Below are 14,181 nucleotides of genomic sequence, written 5' to 3' on the forward strand. Positions count from 1 at the left end.
GTGAGGCTAAGGTGATCAAAGGCTCGTGCCTTGGGTGCTTTTGTTCCCTTGGCAGAGTTGATGCAGAGGTGAAAGAGGCGGTAGAAGTAGCTCTTGCCATGCTTCGAGTCGTGATGCCTAAAGTGACACCAGTTGCGACGAGGACGCTTTTGTTCTTTGCGCCGGTTGCGGGAACAGTTTGAGCCTTCCTTGATGCCATTAATTTTGGAAGTGCGCTTGAATTTCTTGAACGGAGAAAGAGATGAGAGGCAGAGATTGTCCCACTGGGCGTGCCAATTTGTGAACACGGAAAATTCCTGAAACGAAAGAGACAAGAAACGACGCGCACAAACAAATATTAGTGTTTGATGGTTTTGGGTTACAATCTCTCTCAAATTTGTCCTCTGATTCGATCTCCGTAAGGTGTTGATTGGTAGGTGTTTCGTTGATCCAAGGGGCGTCAAGGCTTGATCTTGGATGAACAGTTGGAAGTTTCTTCAAAGGGCCGTGGGCTTGATCTTTGAAGGTGGATTTGAGCGGATCTTCAAGGAGCCGTTGGGGCTTGATCTTGAGGATGAACAGTTGATGAACGATGAACGATGAACGCTTTCTTCAAGGGCCGTCGAGGCTTGGGCTTGATGAACAGCGGATGAGCGGATTCGTTGATGTTGTCGATCCAAAGGGGCCGTTGGGGCTTGATCCTTGAGGATGAACAGTTGATGAACGATGAACGATGAATGCTTTCTTCAATGGGCCGTTGAGGCTTGGGCTTGAAGGTGGATGATTGTTGATCCAAAAGGGCCGTTGGGCTTGATCTTAGGATGAATGATGAACGAAGAACGAAGAACGCTTTCTTCAAGGGCCGTCGGGGCTTGATCTTGAAGGTGGATGATTGTTGATCCAAGGGCCGTCGAGGCTTGATCTTGGAAGAACGATGAACGAAGAACGAAGAACACTTTCTTGATTCTTCGGGAACCTGGATGCTTGAGAGCTTCGAAGTTTCAGAGCTTCAGAGCTTCAGAGCTTCAAGGTGTAATATCAATTGGTTCCCTTTTAAAATGAATGAAATAGGCTTGTATTTATAGAATTTTCCAAGGCCTAATTTTGAATATAATATCCCAGATGAAATAAGTCGTTTCTGCCAGGTGTTGACACGTGTCCTATTTGATGACTTTTCCAACTCATTTCAATTTTCGTTGAGTCACACGCTACGTGTAAAATTTATGTAATACATGAGCGTTGACACTTTGATTTACCGGTCAACATTTATTTACGAAATTTCGATGTCTACAGCGATCTCGAAGCATATACAAACAAGTTTGACGGTTTGATCGTTGAAATTAGTTTCGTAGAATTCGTATCCCATCAAGTTCAATGGTGTGTGTATATATATATATATTTATTTATTAAGTAGATTTAAATTTATTTATTTTGTACGTATAACACTTAAGAAATTGAATGATATGTATATTTAAGCCGATCCAATGGTCACCAATTTATAGTATTTAATTTAATATATATATATATATAATTATTATAATTTTTAGGGGTATTAAATTGTTAAATTAATATATATATATATATATATAATTATTATAGTATTTTTTTAGGGTTATAAAATTATTAAATTAATTAGTGTCGCCTAGAAGCGACACCAATACTTTATGTCGCTTAAAAGCGACGCCATTATTTAAAATTATTAAATTATATGTCAGTTATAAGCGACATTAAATGTTTACGTCAGTTTAAAAACGACGTAGACATTTTATGACGCTTATAAGCAACACTAAATCCGACGTCATGTTCAATTAGTGTCGCAACTCTCTTATGCGCCACTACATTATATTAAACCGACACCACCCACTGACACTATAAGTTATTTTTGTAGTAGTGAAGAAAGAACCCATTTAAATTAATGATTAAATGACAACTTTATCCTGTTTATTTGATGTAGACAATATACTTTTTGGTTAGTTAGTATACTTATGAACATTAACATGTTTAATAATCGAGCCATGTTTGGGTTTGAAAAAAGAATACAATTAGTAATCATGTGTTCCGCTTGACCCTAGTTAGTTGTGTTCGTGTGGACACGAACCCGACACTTGAACACGAACTACCACTTTTTGTAGGGTACATGGTAGTGTAAATTAAAAACAATAAATTTATTTAAACACACAAAAATATTAACACGATCTCTAATATACTTATCATTATGTACGAGACCTACCTATGTTTAAATGTGTATTAGTAAGTATGTTAATTTGTGTGACTAACAAGCATTACTAGAAAACTAATCCCACAACAACATAAAATCTTCACAACCAACACAAGCAAAGGAAACTCTAAGTTATTAATTTAATTTCACTCAAAAAGTTATTAATTTAATTTCTCTTTTTTTCTTCTAATTGGAAATGGATGGAATTGAAATATGCCTTTTTGCCTATATTGGTGGCTTTGGAGCTGTATTGAATTGTCTCATTGAGTTTGAGATATTTCATTTATAAATTGGCATGTGATTGAATTTGGCATGTACAATGTCGGTTGTGTGTTTTGTTGCATTGTTGCTAAGGCAAAGGAGAGGTGGATTCTGCCACCCAATCACATGTTTTGCAGAATTATCCATAATTTCGCATACCAACCAATCACATATTTTAAACAACAATGTTTAGTTTCACAAAATTATGAAGGAATTCTTCCTTAAAACAGTTCGTAGCTGATTTATTGAACTCTCTGTTTATCATCAAAATATTTATTTTACAAATAAAAAAAAATTATCTTTGCCAAAAAGGAAAAAAAAAATCAACTAAAGCTAAGTATATTTTGTTTTAATAAATAGATAAACAATTTGTAATACTTTTATTAATTCTGACCATTTATTTTATAATGTTACATAATTAAATGGTCACATATTTTATTTTATTTAAATATATTATTTATGTATGAGATATTATATAGACGGTTTCGATCATAATTATAAAACCCAATTATTATTCTATTTTGGAGCAAATCACAGTCATATCTTTAACTCCTCCATCAACAGTTCCCAACCAATCATTTGCTTTGGAAATCTAGTGACTGCAAGTACATGTCTGTCTTCAGTGTTCACCAAAAAGTGAAATGATTCAGTCACATAATTATATTTCATAATTCTCGACTCAATCACTCCAAATCCAAACCCCCCCCCCAAAAGCCATGGCCAAAGCTCTAAACTTAATTAACCATGCAATTTTCCCGCCTTTTTCATCCCCTACAACTACAATACCCAGGAGGAATTTCCGCATCGTTAGAGCTTCAACAGAGTCCTCTGAGACCCCCCAAACTTCAGCTTCTGTTCAAACCAAACCAGAACCTTCATCGCCGCCGGTAACATTTGCTCCTCCGCCCAATTTCAAGCCGCCGGAGCCAAAGCGGTTCGGTGTCAGGCCTGATAAAGTTTGGGACATCTTGGGGGCTTCTCTTGCCTTGTTCTTCCGGTTGGGGACTGGCGTTTTCGTTTCTGGGTAATCAAAATTTTCGTTTAATTAAATGTGGTGTGCTTTTTGTTCAGTAACTCAAAGATTGTTGCTATATTTGCATTTGGGTTTGTTTACCGTAAATTTGTGCTGTGTAGTGCTAGCAGTAGACAGTTTCTGAATTCATTTTCTTTTGCTTTACTGTTTTGATTGTACAATGGCAGGTATTCTTTCTCTTTCGTTCCGAAAGATGATATTCCTGCGGACCAGTATGCTCTCGAGTACAATGGTACGTGTTAGTTTGAGTTGATATGATTTATGGCATGCCCTTTGTAAAGTTAAGTGAATATGATTTGAGAAATTGGTTGTTAAATGGCTGTTATTAGTGTATATTGATTCTGATCAGAAAGGGGAAACTAAAAGCAATTACTTTTAAGTTATGGAGAAGTGATTTCCTATGTTAGCCATCGTGATCCTTCCGCTATATGAAACTTGTTTTCAGCATCAAGCATTTTGTTGTCGTTGTGAATACGAAATTTTGGTTTGTTTTTTGAGCAGCAACCAAAAGAACTGATAACTTATGTTATAGCATCCTGAGTATACGAGGTTTCAATATTTTTTCAATATTTTTTCTTTCTGTCCAATTTTCATGTAACAGATTCTAAGGTCAAAGAGACTTCGAAAGTAGGCCCTCGCCCGGTGAAGCCTATTGAGATATATGAGTTTGAAGGGTACAATATGTTTCATGCCATAATTTTGTTTAGATATATCATATATGAGTTTGAAGGGTACTACATGTTTCATACCATAATATTGTTTCAATAATTTAGCTCTTTTCGTTAGCATTTTCTAACACCCCCTAAATTTTTATCCATACATCTGTGAAACTGACAACATGAATTTTTTTTCTTTCTGCCCGGACATATGATCACCATGGATTATGTACAGCTGCCCATTCTGCCGTAAGGTAACTTCATCCCCAATGCCTTTTTATTTAGTTCTGAAGAACTTCCAATAGATTATATGTATATATACATATCGAAGGTTCCTTCCTTTTTCCTTGGGAAATTTAGGGAATGCTTTGATTGTCAAGATCTTAGTTAAATATGTGTCTTTATTTTGTGGATTGACATTTTATGCATGTATAGGTTAGGGAAATCGTTGCAGTATTGGACCTCGATGTTCTATTTTATCCTTGCCCGAAAGGTGGTCCAAATTTTCGTCGCAAGGTTGTTGAGATGGGCGGAAAACAGCAGTTCCCTTACATGGTTAGATATTTTACTGTTTTTTGAAAATAGAGTTAAATGATTCCATCAACAAAAGCACATTTGAAAAACACTAAGCTTAATCTAAAGTTTCACTTGGCTAAGTCTTTTAAAACTAAATGAAATATGAATAGCTCTCATAGTTTTTGCTGTCGCCATCATTCTTTAGTTTTGTTTTTACGCCTGTTGTAACATACACCTTCTTTTCAGCTCGTTATCATATCACAATGGCTTTGAGTGGCAGCTACAATTCAATGTTTGTGTTTGGCTGCAGGTGGATCCGAACACTGGAGTTTCAATGTATGAATCCGATGACATAATCAAGTACTTGGTTGGGAAGTATGGTGCGTGTGGTCGCATTCATTTTGCTAGTCACTTTTACCTTCATTTTACAGTTTATGCACACATGATAGGGAATAGATATTAGATAGTTAGATACATAATACAACTACAATATAACGCTTGGATACGTCTTTATACATCAATTTTTTTGTAACTATTTGACATGGAAGCAGTATAACTAGGCTCTACAAATTATGCTTCTATATCGATATGCATTTTCCCTTTTTTATCTTTGCTTTTTGCAGAAGCTACACTTTCTTGAATAAGAGCTTCTACTTAACTATGTTATCCCCTTGATCTCTTATGCAATCATGCCAACGATTTTTATACCAAAATTATTTTTAAAATTTCTTACCTCCGGTCCCCCAAATGTTTGTGCAGGTGATGGAACTGTTCCTCTTGCACTGTCACTTGGTTTATTAACGGTTAGCATTTGACTCTTCTGTCATCATCAATTTTTTCTCTGTAGAGTATGTTGTTAATCAATTTTTCTGGTGTGGACTTCTTGTTTTTTATTGCAGACTTTGACTGCAGGCTTTGCTTTGATTGGTCGTTCGGGAAAGGTTAGCTTGTTTGAATTCCTTTTAAGTCCATAAATCTTTTCACAACTTCTTTCTTTTGCTTTGTTGGGAGCAGGGTGTGTGTGTCCTCCTGGTATATGCCTAGTCCATTAACTGCATGATGCATCGAACGCTAAAGTTTGTCCACATTGAAAGCCCACGTTAGATTTTCAAGATTTCGCTGTTATATGTACTTTGTTTTACAAACTTCTTTGATCAATCTCTTGTTCGATAATTCTGTTCAGGGTTCTAGCTATTCTCCATCAAAACTACCACCCAAACCACTTGTAGTCTGGGCATATGAGGTTAGAGACTATCGTGCTCTGCACTTTATATCATTTCTTAAGCCCCTTGATCTTTTTTTAGATATATGCATGTGATGCTACCATGTTTACATATGAATTTTGGGTTCTTTTACTGATACATATATACTGATATATCACACGCACGCCAAGCTTTAGTTTTAACCTTTTGTCTCTTCCAGGGATCGCCTTTCTGCAAAATTGCGCGTGAAGTACTTGTTGAGTTAGAACTGCCTCACATATATCGCAGGTAAATACGAGTAACAATAACTATGTTTTGGTCTTGCATTATTATAATTTTCGTAATTCATCGAGTAATACACAATTCTGAGTGAACTTTCAAATCAACCCATCGTCTTTGGAAGAACTTATTTAGCCTTCCTTTCAATATCATCTGCTTCCGTTTTTGTGTACAAAGATGTAAAGTATATTACTGAGACATAATATGAATACTCCTTTCAGCTGTGCTCGTGGCAGTCCAAAACGACAAATACTGTATGACAAAACCGGACGTTTTCAGGTACTTCCAATATTCCACAATGAATTCCTGAAGCTGTGATTTTATTGTAAGATAATGAAAGATTTCATCGCCGTTTGACATGCCGTGAATTAGTAACTTGACGGTCTCAATCTTAACACTGTTTTTGACAGGCACCTTACTTAGAAGATCCAAATACGGGGGTGGAAATGTTCGAAAGTGCAGAAATTGCAGAATATCTAAGAGCAACGTATGCTCTGCAGTAAGTAATGCTTTCCTAAAGAATGCAAACTTTTTCATTGTATCTTTTTTAATTTTGTGTCGTATATTTTCTCGCATTTTCTGTTACTACGAAAGTATATGTGTCTTCAACTTATTCCCATATACCAAACTAATCCAACATATTATTAGATGTGTACAAGTTTTTCGTTTCTAGTAGAATGAATTGCTTCGGTTTCATGCTGTGTCTGTTAGAATGTGTTGTTCAACGTGATGCAGTAAAGTTACAGTTCGATACTTGTAGTTTATATGTATGTATGCTTGAGGCTATGATATAGACTTTAGTTCCCTCCTACTCGGAGAAAAAGCGTAACAGAAGGGATCCTCTGGCTCGTCTTACAAACCGAAAAAGGAGATATTCTCCTGATACATTTGCCTTATTGGCTACTGAAAATTTCATCGAAAATTGATGTTTTTCACCCGTTGATTCGGTGTACATTGTTCAATCACAGTTAAAGAATGCCCCTCTTTTAAGGAAATTTGTGCTGTCGTATTATTTTTACAACTTTTTGTGCTGTCAAGTGTCGAGTTATGCTTGTCATGTTAACTATGCAGTCCCCGGTGGTTTTTCTTAAACGTGTAGAAGTGAGTCAAACAGAGATTTGCCAGTGTTAGCTGAGAGTTGCACCCTTACAGTTCGCAAATCCGCGGTCGTGGACTAGAAATATTGACCGAATAAAGATTAATGTTATGAAGACACTGTCGAACCTAGGATAAGTATCTTCGGAACGTTTTCTGGAGTACATAGTACTAAACGTGGACTATGGAGTAGTCCGTTCTCTTGCTGTAACTCTCGAGAAAATGTTCGAAACCAGATCTCTCGAGCATTGTCACCCTCCTCGACAAACTGGTTCTGCTATACCTTCTGCCCCTAATCCTTCTAATCGTCTTATTAATCAAACTCTCGACCTAGCATTAACGATAAAACTAGTTTTGGAGGTTATCTGAGAAGAATGTTGTACCAAAAGGAAGCGTCGGGTATGCGATATATCTTTCACAATGTGAGGACTGAAGCAAATGGTGCGTATCCAAAGTGGAGCCTCAAACTTTTGGTGGAGAATCTATCTCTGTTTTTGAAGTTGAGAGTCAACAGGTGAGCTCCTAGTCTGCTACTTTTTGTGGCAACTGGGAATGTTTTTTCATGTTTGTTAGTAGATGAGGATGCTTCGTTGGATGTGTGGGCACACGAGAAAGGATAAGATTAGGAATGAGGATATCCGGGGTAAAGTAGGAGTAGCCGAAATTGAAGGAAAGATGAGAGAAAATCGGTTACGGTGGTTTGGACATGTGCAAAGAAGGCCTACTGACGCTCCGATTAGAAGATGCGACTATGGGACAGAGGTTCAGGGCCGAAGGGGTAGAGGAAGACCTAGGAAAACTTTGGAAGAGACTCTAAGAAAAGACTTAGAGTACTTGGATCTAACGAAGGACATGACTCAGGATCGAGCACAATGGCGTTCTAAGATTCATATAGCCGATCCCACTCAGTGACTTGGATTTTCCAAGTCTCCAACCGAGAAGTTTTCCTCACTCGGGAAATTAAGGGAACACTACCCCAACCTACATGCTCCACTCAGAAAGCTTCAACATACAAGCTTCAACAAAAGAAAATTCAAAGAACTTAGCGAAGAAGGCTTTGGTGTATTTAACACAATACGTTGAAATGAAGGAAAGCTTATTTATTGATATCCCCGATAAGCTACAAATATGTACATATACATGAGTCAAAATAAACACACAAGAGGGAGCCTTCACAAAGGTTGCTTAGGACAAGTCTCAGCAGTCGGTAGAGCCCCAGAAAGAGAAGGCACCGGAGGGGGATCATTTGGAGCCTCAGTACTGGACAGAACCCTAGAAGGAGGAGGCATCAGAGGTTGATCATTCGGAGCTTCATTACGTGGTACAGCCCCAGAAGACGAAGGCAATAAATGCCTTTGGAACAAACCCACAAATCTCTGATGATCAAGTAAAACCTGACCATCAGTTTCCTTCATCTGGTCAAGCTTCCTCTTCATGTTTGTAGCATAGTCATGTGCGAGCCGGTGCAACTGTTTATTCTCATGCTTGAGCCCTCTAATCTCCTGTTTGAGACTCATCACTTCAGCCGCCAATGATTCAACTTGGCGGGTTCGAGCAAATAGGCGTTGGGCCATATTAGACACAGAACCTGCACACTGAACACTGAGAGCCAGCGAATCCTTAACAGTTAACTCATCAGACCGTTTGGAAAGTAGTCTGTTATCTTTGGGAGTGAGAAGGTTCCTGGCCACCACCGCAGCGGTCATATCATTCTTCATCACGGAATCCCCAACGGTAAGAGGACCAGTAGGGGAGACGAAGGATGGGCGCCATATGTTGTCTGGAGAAGGCGGGGCTGCCTCTTCAACAAGGTTCAAGTCAAAACGACGGTCGGAGGGGCCAGACATTTTCAAAGGTGTTGAAGAGAGAAGAGGTCGGACAAATCAAGATCTTAGAAGTGCAAGAATGAAGCTTCTACTAGTGGAGATTCAAGTGTGCTTTGGAACTTAATGTCAGCCCCTATAAAAATCTGCACTCGACGGAGCTTCAGAAATCGAAGAGAAGCCTGCTCAGAAATCGAAGAGGCGTTTGCTTTCTCAAAAGCTGGGCTGCTTAGAGATCACGAGGGTTGATCTCAGAAATCGAAGAGGCGTTTGCTTTCTCAAAAGTTGGGCTGCTCAAAGACCACGAAGGCCGATCTCAGAAATCGACGAGGCGCTCGCTTTCTCAAAAGCTGGGCTCCCCAGAGACCACGAGGGCCGATCTCAGAAATCGAAGAGGCACCTACTTTTCCAGCCTTGTCAGCACCTGTCACACGCACACTCAGCTTTGCAGAAATTATGGGCATTCTGTCGAAGACTTCTGGGGAAGTAGAAAACACATGAATCTTACTGTTCAATCACCCACTTCCCACACGCAACAATAGCTCATGGGTACCACTATTAACTTTGCCAAAGTTCTCTGCCAAAGTTGAGCACGTGAAGCTTGCAGCTCTCACTACATCGCTCTGACCAAGAAGGGTAAAAGAATAGCAAAGAAACAGCACTAACAAAGTTTAGACCCATAAATTTTGAAGGTCTAGCTACCATATTATTACCCACAAGGGTAAAGGAACAGTACTACTGCTAGATAATTGGAAAGTCCTTGTGTGTCAACCTCTGTGCTTCGTGGCAAGGTAGACTAGAAAACATGCCCAACCTTTACTCACATTCGAGAAAACACTCCCAATAAGATTGCTTGCTTCAAAATCGAAGAGGCACCGTCCTCCGAATCTCGAGAGCCAGACTCCCAACATAACTACTTTCTTAAAAATCGAAGAGAGGGTAAAGGAACAGTACCATTGCTGGATAATTGGAAAGTCCATGTGTGTCAACCTCTGTGCTTCGTGGCAAGGTAGACTAGCAAACATGCCCAACCTTTACTCACATTCGAGAAAACACTCCCAACAAGATTGCTTGCTCCAAAATCGAAGAGGCACCGTCCTCCGAATCTCAAGAGTCAGACTCCCAACATGATTACTTTCTCAAAAATCGAAGAGACACTGCTCCCCGAATCTTCGAGAGCCAGACCCTCAGCATGATTGCTTTCTCAAAAATCGATGAGGCATCGTTCTCCGAATCAATCGAAAAGGCGCTCGCTTTCTCAAAAGCTGGGCTGCTCAGAGACCACGAGGGCCGATCTCAGAAATCGAAGAGGCACCTACTATTCTAGCCTTGTCAGCACCTGTCACACGCACACTCAGCTTTGCAGAAATTATGGGCATTCTGTCGAAGACTTCTGGTGAAGTAGAAAGCACATGAATCTTACTGTTCAATCACCCATTTCCCACACGCAACAATAGCTCATGGGTACCACAGATAACTTTGCCAAAGTTCTCTGCCAAAGTTGAGCACGTGAAGCTTGCAGCTCCCACTACATCGCTCTGACCAAGAAAGGTAAAAGAATAGCAAAGAAACAGCACTAACAAAGTTTGGACACATAAATTTTGAAGGTCTAGCTACCATATTATTACCCACAAGGGTAAAGGAACAGTACCATTGCTGGATAATTGGAAAGTTCCTGTGTGTCAACCTCTGTGCTTCGTGGCAAGGTAGACTAGCAAACATGCCCAACCTTTACTCACATTCGAGAAAACACTCCCAACAAGATTACTTGCTCCAAAATCGAAGAGGCACCGTCCTCCGAATCTCGAGAGCCAGACTCCCAACATGACTACTTTCTCAAAAGCGAAGAGAGGGTAAAGGAACAGTACCATTGCTAGATAATTGGAAAGTCCCTGTGTGTCAACCTTTGTGCTTCGGGGCAAGGTAGACTAGCAAACATGCCCAACCTTTACTCACATTCGAGACAACACTCCCAACAGGATTGCTTGCTCCAAAATCGAAGAGGCACCGCCCTCCGAATCTCGAGAGCCAGACTCCCAACATGATTACTTCCTCAAAAATCGAAGAGACACTGCTCTCCGAATCTCGAGAGCCAGACCCCCAGCATGATTGCTTTCTTAAAAATCGAAGAGGCATCGTTCTCCGAATCTCGAGAGCCAGATACCACAGACCACTTTTTCAAAGTGCTCTGACAGAGTTAAAACATGTGAAACTGGCAGCTCCCACTACCGTGCTATGAACAAGCAGGGTAAATGAATAGCATTACTACTTGTTGTTAGGGAGACTCCTATATATGTCGACCTCCATCCCCAACGGACAGGCAGACCTGCAAAAATGCTCAACCCTTCATCATATCTGATAGGGCACTCCCAACGAAGCCTTTCGAAATATTCAGCTTTCTTTCCCCCCGATAATACCTCTGCAAACAAGCTATACTAGAGCAAGAATATCTCATATCATCAAGGTTAAAAGCAAGAGTATCCCATATCATGCTTTTTCCCTGTCTTTTCCTTTGGCCTTGTTTTTACCTGCAAGACAAGGAGAAAGAGAGCAATCAGTCAGCACTTGGAATCAAGCTTCCAGCCAGGAACTGAATGCCTGGAACCCCTTACCTGATTACTTACCTGGCATTGCTCTCGAGTACTCATCTTCAACATCTTATGTTTCCAGGGAAGATTCCGCATCTGCTTGAGGAACAGATAGGGCAAGTGCGAAGGATACAATGAAGCATGTGGAGACAAGCGTAACAGCACACGTGCCGATACATCCATTACTCTGTCAAAAGAAAAAGTATCCCATATCAGCAGGGTGGAACGTACTCTAGATTTGATGGACTTGTTTTAACCCTCAAATTCTTCAGTCGGCCTTATACTCTGGAGGAAACCAGAAAACCCTCCAGCTCAGTTCAAGAATAAGCCTGTGGAAAGTTACTTCTTCAAAAGCAAAAGTATCTCATATCATCTCTTCTCATTCTTCTTCTCTTTATCCTTCATGCTGCTGCAAGATGGGGAGAAGGTGAACAATCAGTCGGAGCTCTGATTGCTTACCTTGTCTGTCACCTCTTTCAGCAGACCCCCTAGCTCGGCGACTTGGGGGACTCCTACTACATGGTTTGTATCGCGCTTGACCAAGCTTGAAACTACAAGTAAGCTTCAAGTGAAATTGATACATTACCTTGTGCATATCCACCAGTTAAAGATACCACCCCTGGATGGAGGAAGAGTACTTCCAGAGAAGATGCCACATCTACCTATGAGACAGATAAGGCAAGTCAAGACGACACCACACTCCGATACTTAGAAGTTTCGTGATTACGAGATCATTCTCCCACAATATTTCCTAATGTCATTTGTACTAAATCATTCACTTGTACTCATTAAAGGAGAGCTTGAACCCATGTACTTGTGTAAACCCTTCACAATTAATGAGAACTCTTCTATTCCGTGGACGTAGCCAATCTGGGTGAACCACGTACATCTTGTGTTTGCTTTCCTATCTCTATCCATTTATATACTTATCCACACTAATGACCGGAGCAATCTAGCGAAGATCACAAAAAGCGACCGTTTTCGCTACCTAGGATCTATCTTGCAAGAGAACGGAGAATTAGATGGAGATCTCAACCATAGAATACGAGCTGGATGGATGAAGTGTAAGAGTGCATCCGGCGTGTTGTGTGACCGTCGTAGGCCACTGAAGCTCAAGGGAAAATTTTATAGGACGGCAATAAGGCCAGCGATGTTGTATGGCACAGAATGTTGGGCGGTGAAGCATCAACACGTACACAAAATGGGTGTAGCGGAGATGAGGATGCTTTGTGGGATGTGTGGGCACACGAGAAAGGATAAGATTGGGAATGAGGATATCCGAGGTAAAGTAGGAGTAGCCGAAATTGTAGAAAAGATGAGAGAAAATCGGCTCCGGTGATTTGGACATGTGCAAAGAAGGCCGACTGACGCTCCGGTTCGAAGATGTGACTACGGGACAGAGGTTCAGGGCCGAAGGGGTAGAGGAAGACCTAGGAAAACTTTGGAAGAGACTCTAAGAAAAGACTTAGAGTACTTGGATCTAACGGAGGACATGACACAAAACCGAGCGCAATGTCGTTCTAGGATTCATATAGCCGACCCCACTTAGTGGGAAAAGGCTTTGTTGTTGTTGTTGTTGTTAGTACGGAATATACTTAATCGAGTGCAGTGATGTTCTATGATTCATACAGTTGACCTCATTTAATGGGATAAGACTTTGCTATTGTTTGTCAATAGGGAATATACTTACCAGATGCCATGAAGGGAAGTTTGTGTACTTTTTTTTCCTTCTTTTCAAGTTGATAATATATACATATATAACAGTCCCCTTTCGTTAAGGGATTCTTTGTAGGGCTCATTCTACTTCGTATTTCAACGATTCAATCATCTATCTTTTAGGTATTTGCTCAAAGATCATTTCTATCAAAGATACCCAAATTTGAAACCATTTGACCGTTGGATTAAACATTTGTCATATTAATGTTTCTTTGAAAACCGTATTCGTTTATAGCCTTCACTACAATAGGATGTCTAAAAGGTTTTAGATTTTTTTTAATTTTTTGCAATAATGGTCTATGAATGATGTACTAAAATATAGATGGTATATGTACACACATAATGCACTTTTGTTGAGAGATTCTTCAAATAAAATATATATGCTGCTCATTCCGTAACTTTTTAATGAACCTAAACAATATATATATATACACACTCAATATATATATATATAGGAGGTCTTTAAGGAAAGAGATCTCTATTTTTTTTTATAAAAAAGTAAGGATTAGTTGTAAGATCCATACCACATCGAACTTTAATGATCCGAATCGTCTATTTTTCAAGTTGCACCTCATAGATCATCCTTGCAAAATATTAGCCAAAATAAAAAATATTTGAGGCATTTAATCAAAGAAATTGACGAATACTTTGTTCTATGATATATGAATTAAGACTTACAAATGATTTCGAATTGAATTTGATTTTTGTAAGTATGATATATGAATTAAGACTTACAAAATAGAGTGTTCGGATCCTTAAAATTCAATATAGAATGTGTCCTACAACTAGGAAAAGGATCCGGCACAATCGTGATC

General features: G+C 39.5%; 1 protein-coding gene across 2 annotated transcripts; it reads left to right on the plus strand.

The window, feature by feature from the left end:
* The first annotated feature begins 2,639 nt into the window (after positions 1-2,639).
* LOC103454006 (uncharacterized) lies at positions 2,640-6,838 on the plus strand. Of its 2 annotated transcripts, none has more exons than XM_070812012.1 (12): positions 2,640-3,482; positions 3,659-3,723; positions 4,093-4,165; positions 4,383-4,401; positions 4,583-4,702; positions 4,974-5,043; positions 5,423-5,466; positions 5,563-5,604; positions 5,847-5,906; positions 6,086-6,153; positions 6,366-6,423; positions 6,555-6,838. In XM_070812012.1, exons 1-12 carry the CDS (start codon positions 3,175-3,177, stop codon positions 6,645-6,647), a joined length of 1,020 nt encoding a protein of 339 aa, XP_070668113.1. In that variant the 5' UTR covers positions 2,640-3,174; the 3' UTR covers positions 6,648-6,838. The 2 variants fall into 2 exon arrangements, with proteins under 2 accessions (XP_070668113.1, XP_028948752.2); XM_029092919.2 differs by having other exon boundaries at positions 3,043-3,482; positions 4,093-4,222.
* The last annotated feature ends 7,343 nt before the right edge of the window (positions 6,839-14,181 follow it).

This window comes from Malus domestica, chromosome 14, assembly GCF_042453785.1.
Source record: "Malus domestica chromosome 14, GDT2T_hap1".
NCBI classification, from domain to species: domain Eukaryota; kingdom Viridiplantae; phylum Streptophyta; class Magnoliopsida; order Rosales; family Rosaceae; genus Malus; species Malus domestica.

Excerpts from the sequence above, each read along its gene's own strand:
- LOC103454006 (XM_029092919.2), top strand. The coding sequence starts at position 3,175 with ATGGCCAAAGCTCTAAACTTAATTAACCATGCAATTTTCCCGCCTTTT. Across the intron at positions 3,724-4,092 it reads GTATGCTCTCGAGTACAATG|ATTCTAAGGTCAAAGAGACT; the intron begins GTACGTGTTAGT and ends TTCATGTAACAG. Across the intron at positions 6,424-6,554 it reads ACAAAACCGGACGTTTTCAG|GCACCTTACTTAGAAGATCC; the intron begins GTACTTCCAATA and ends TGTTTTTGACAG.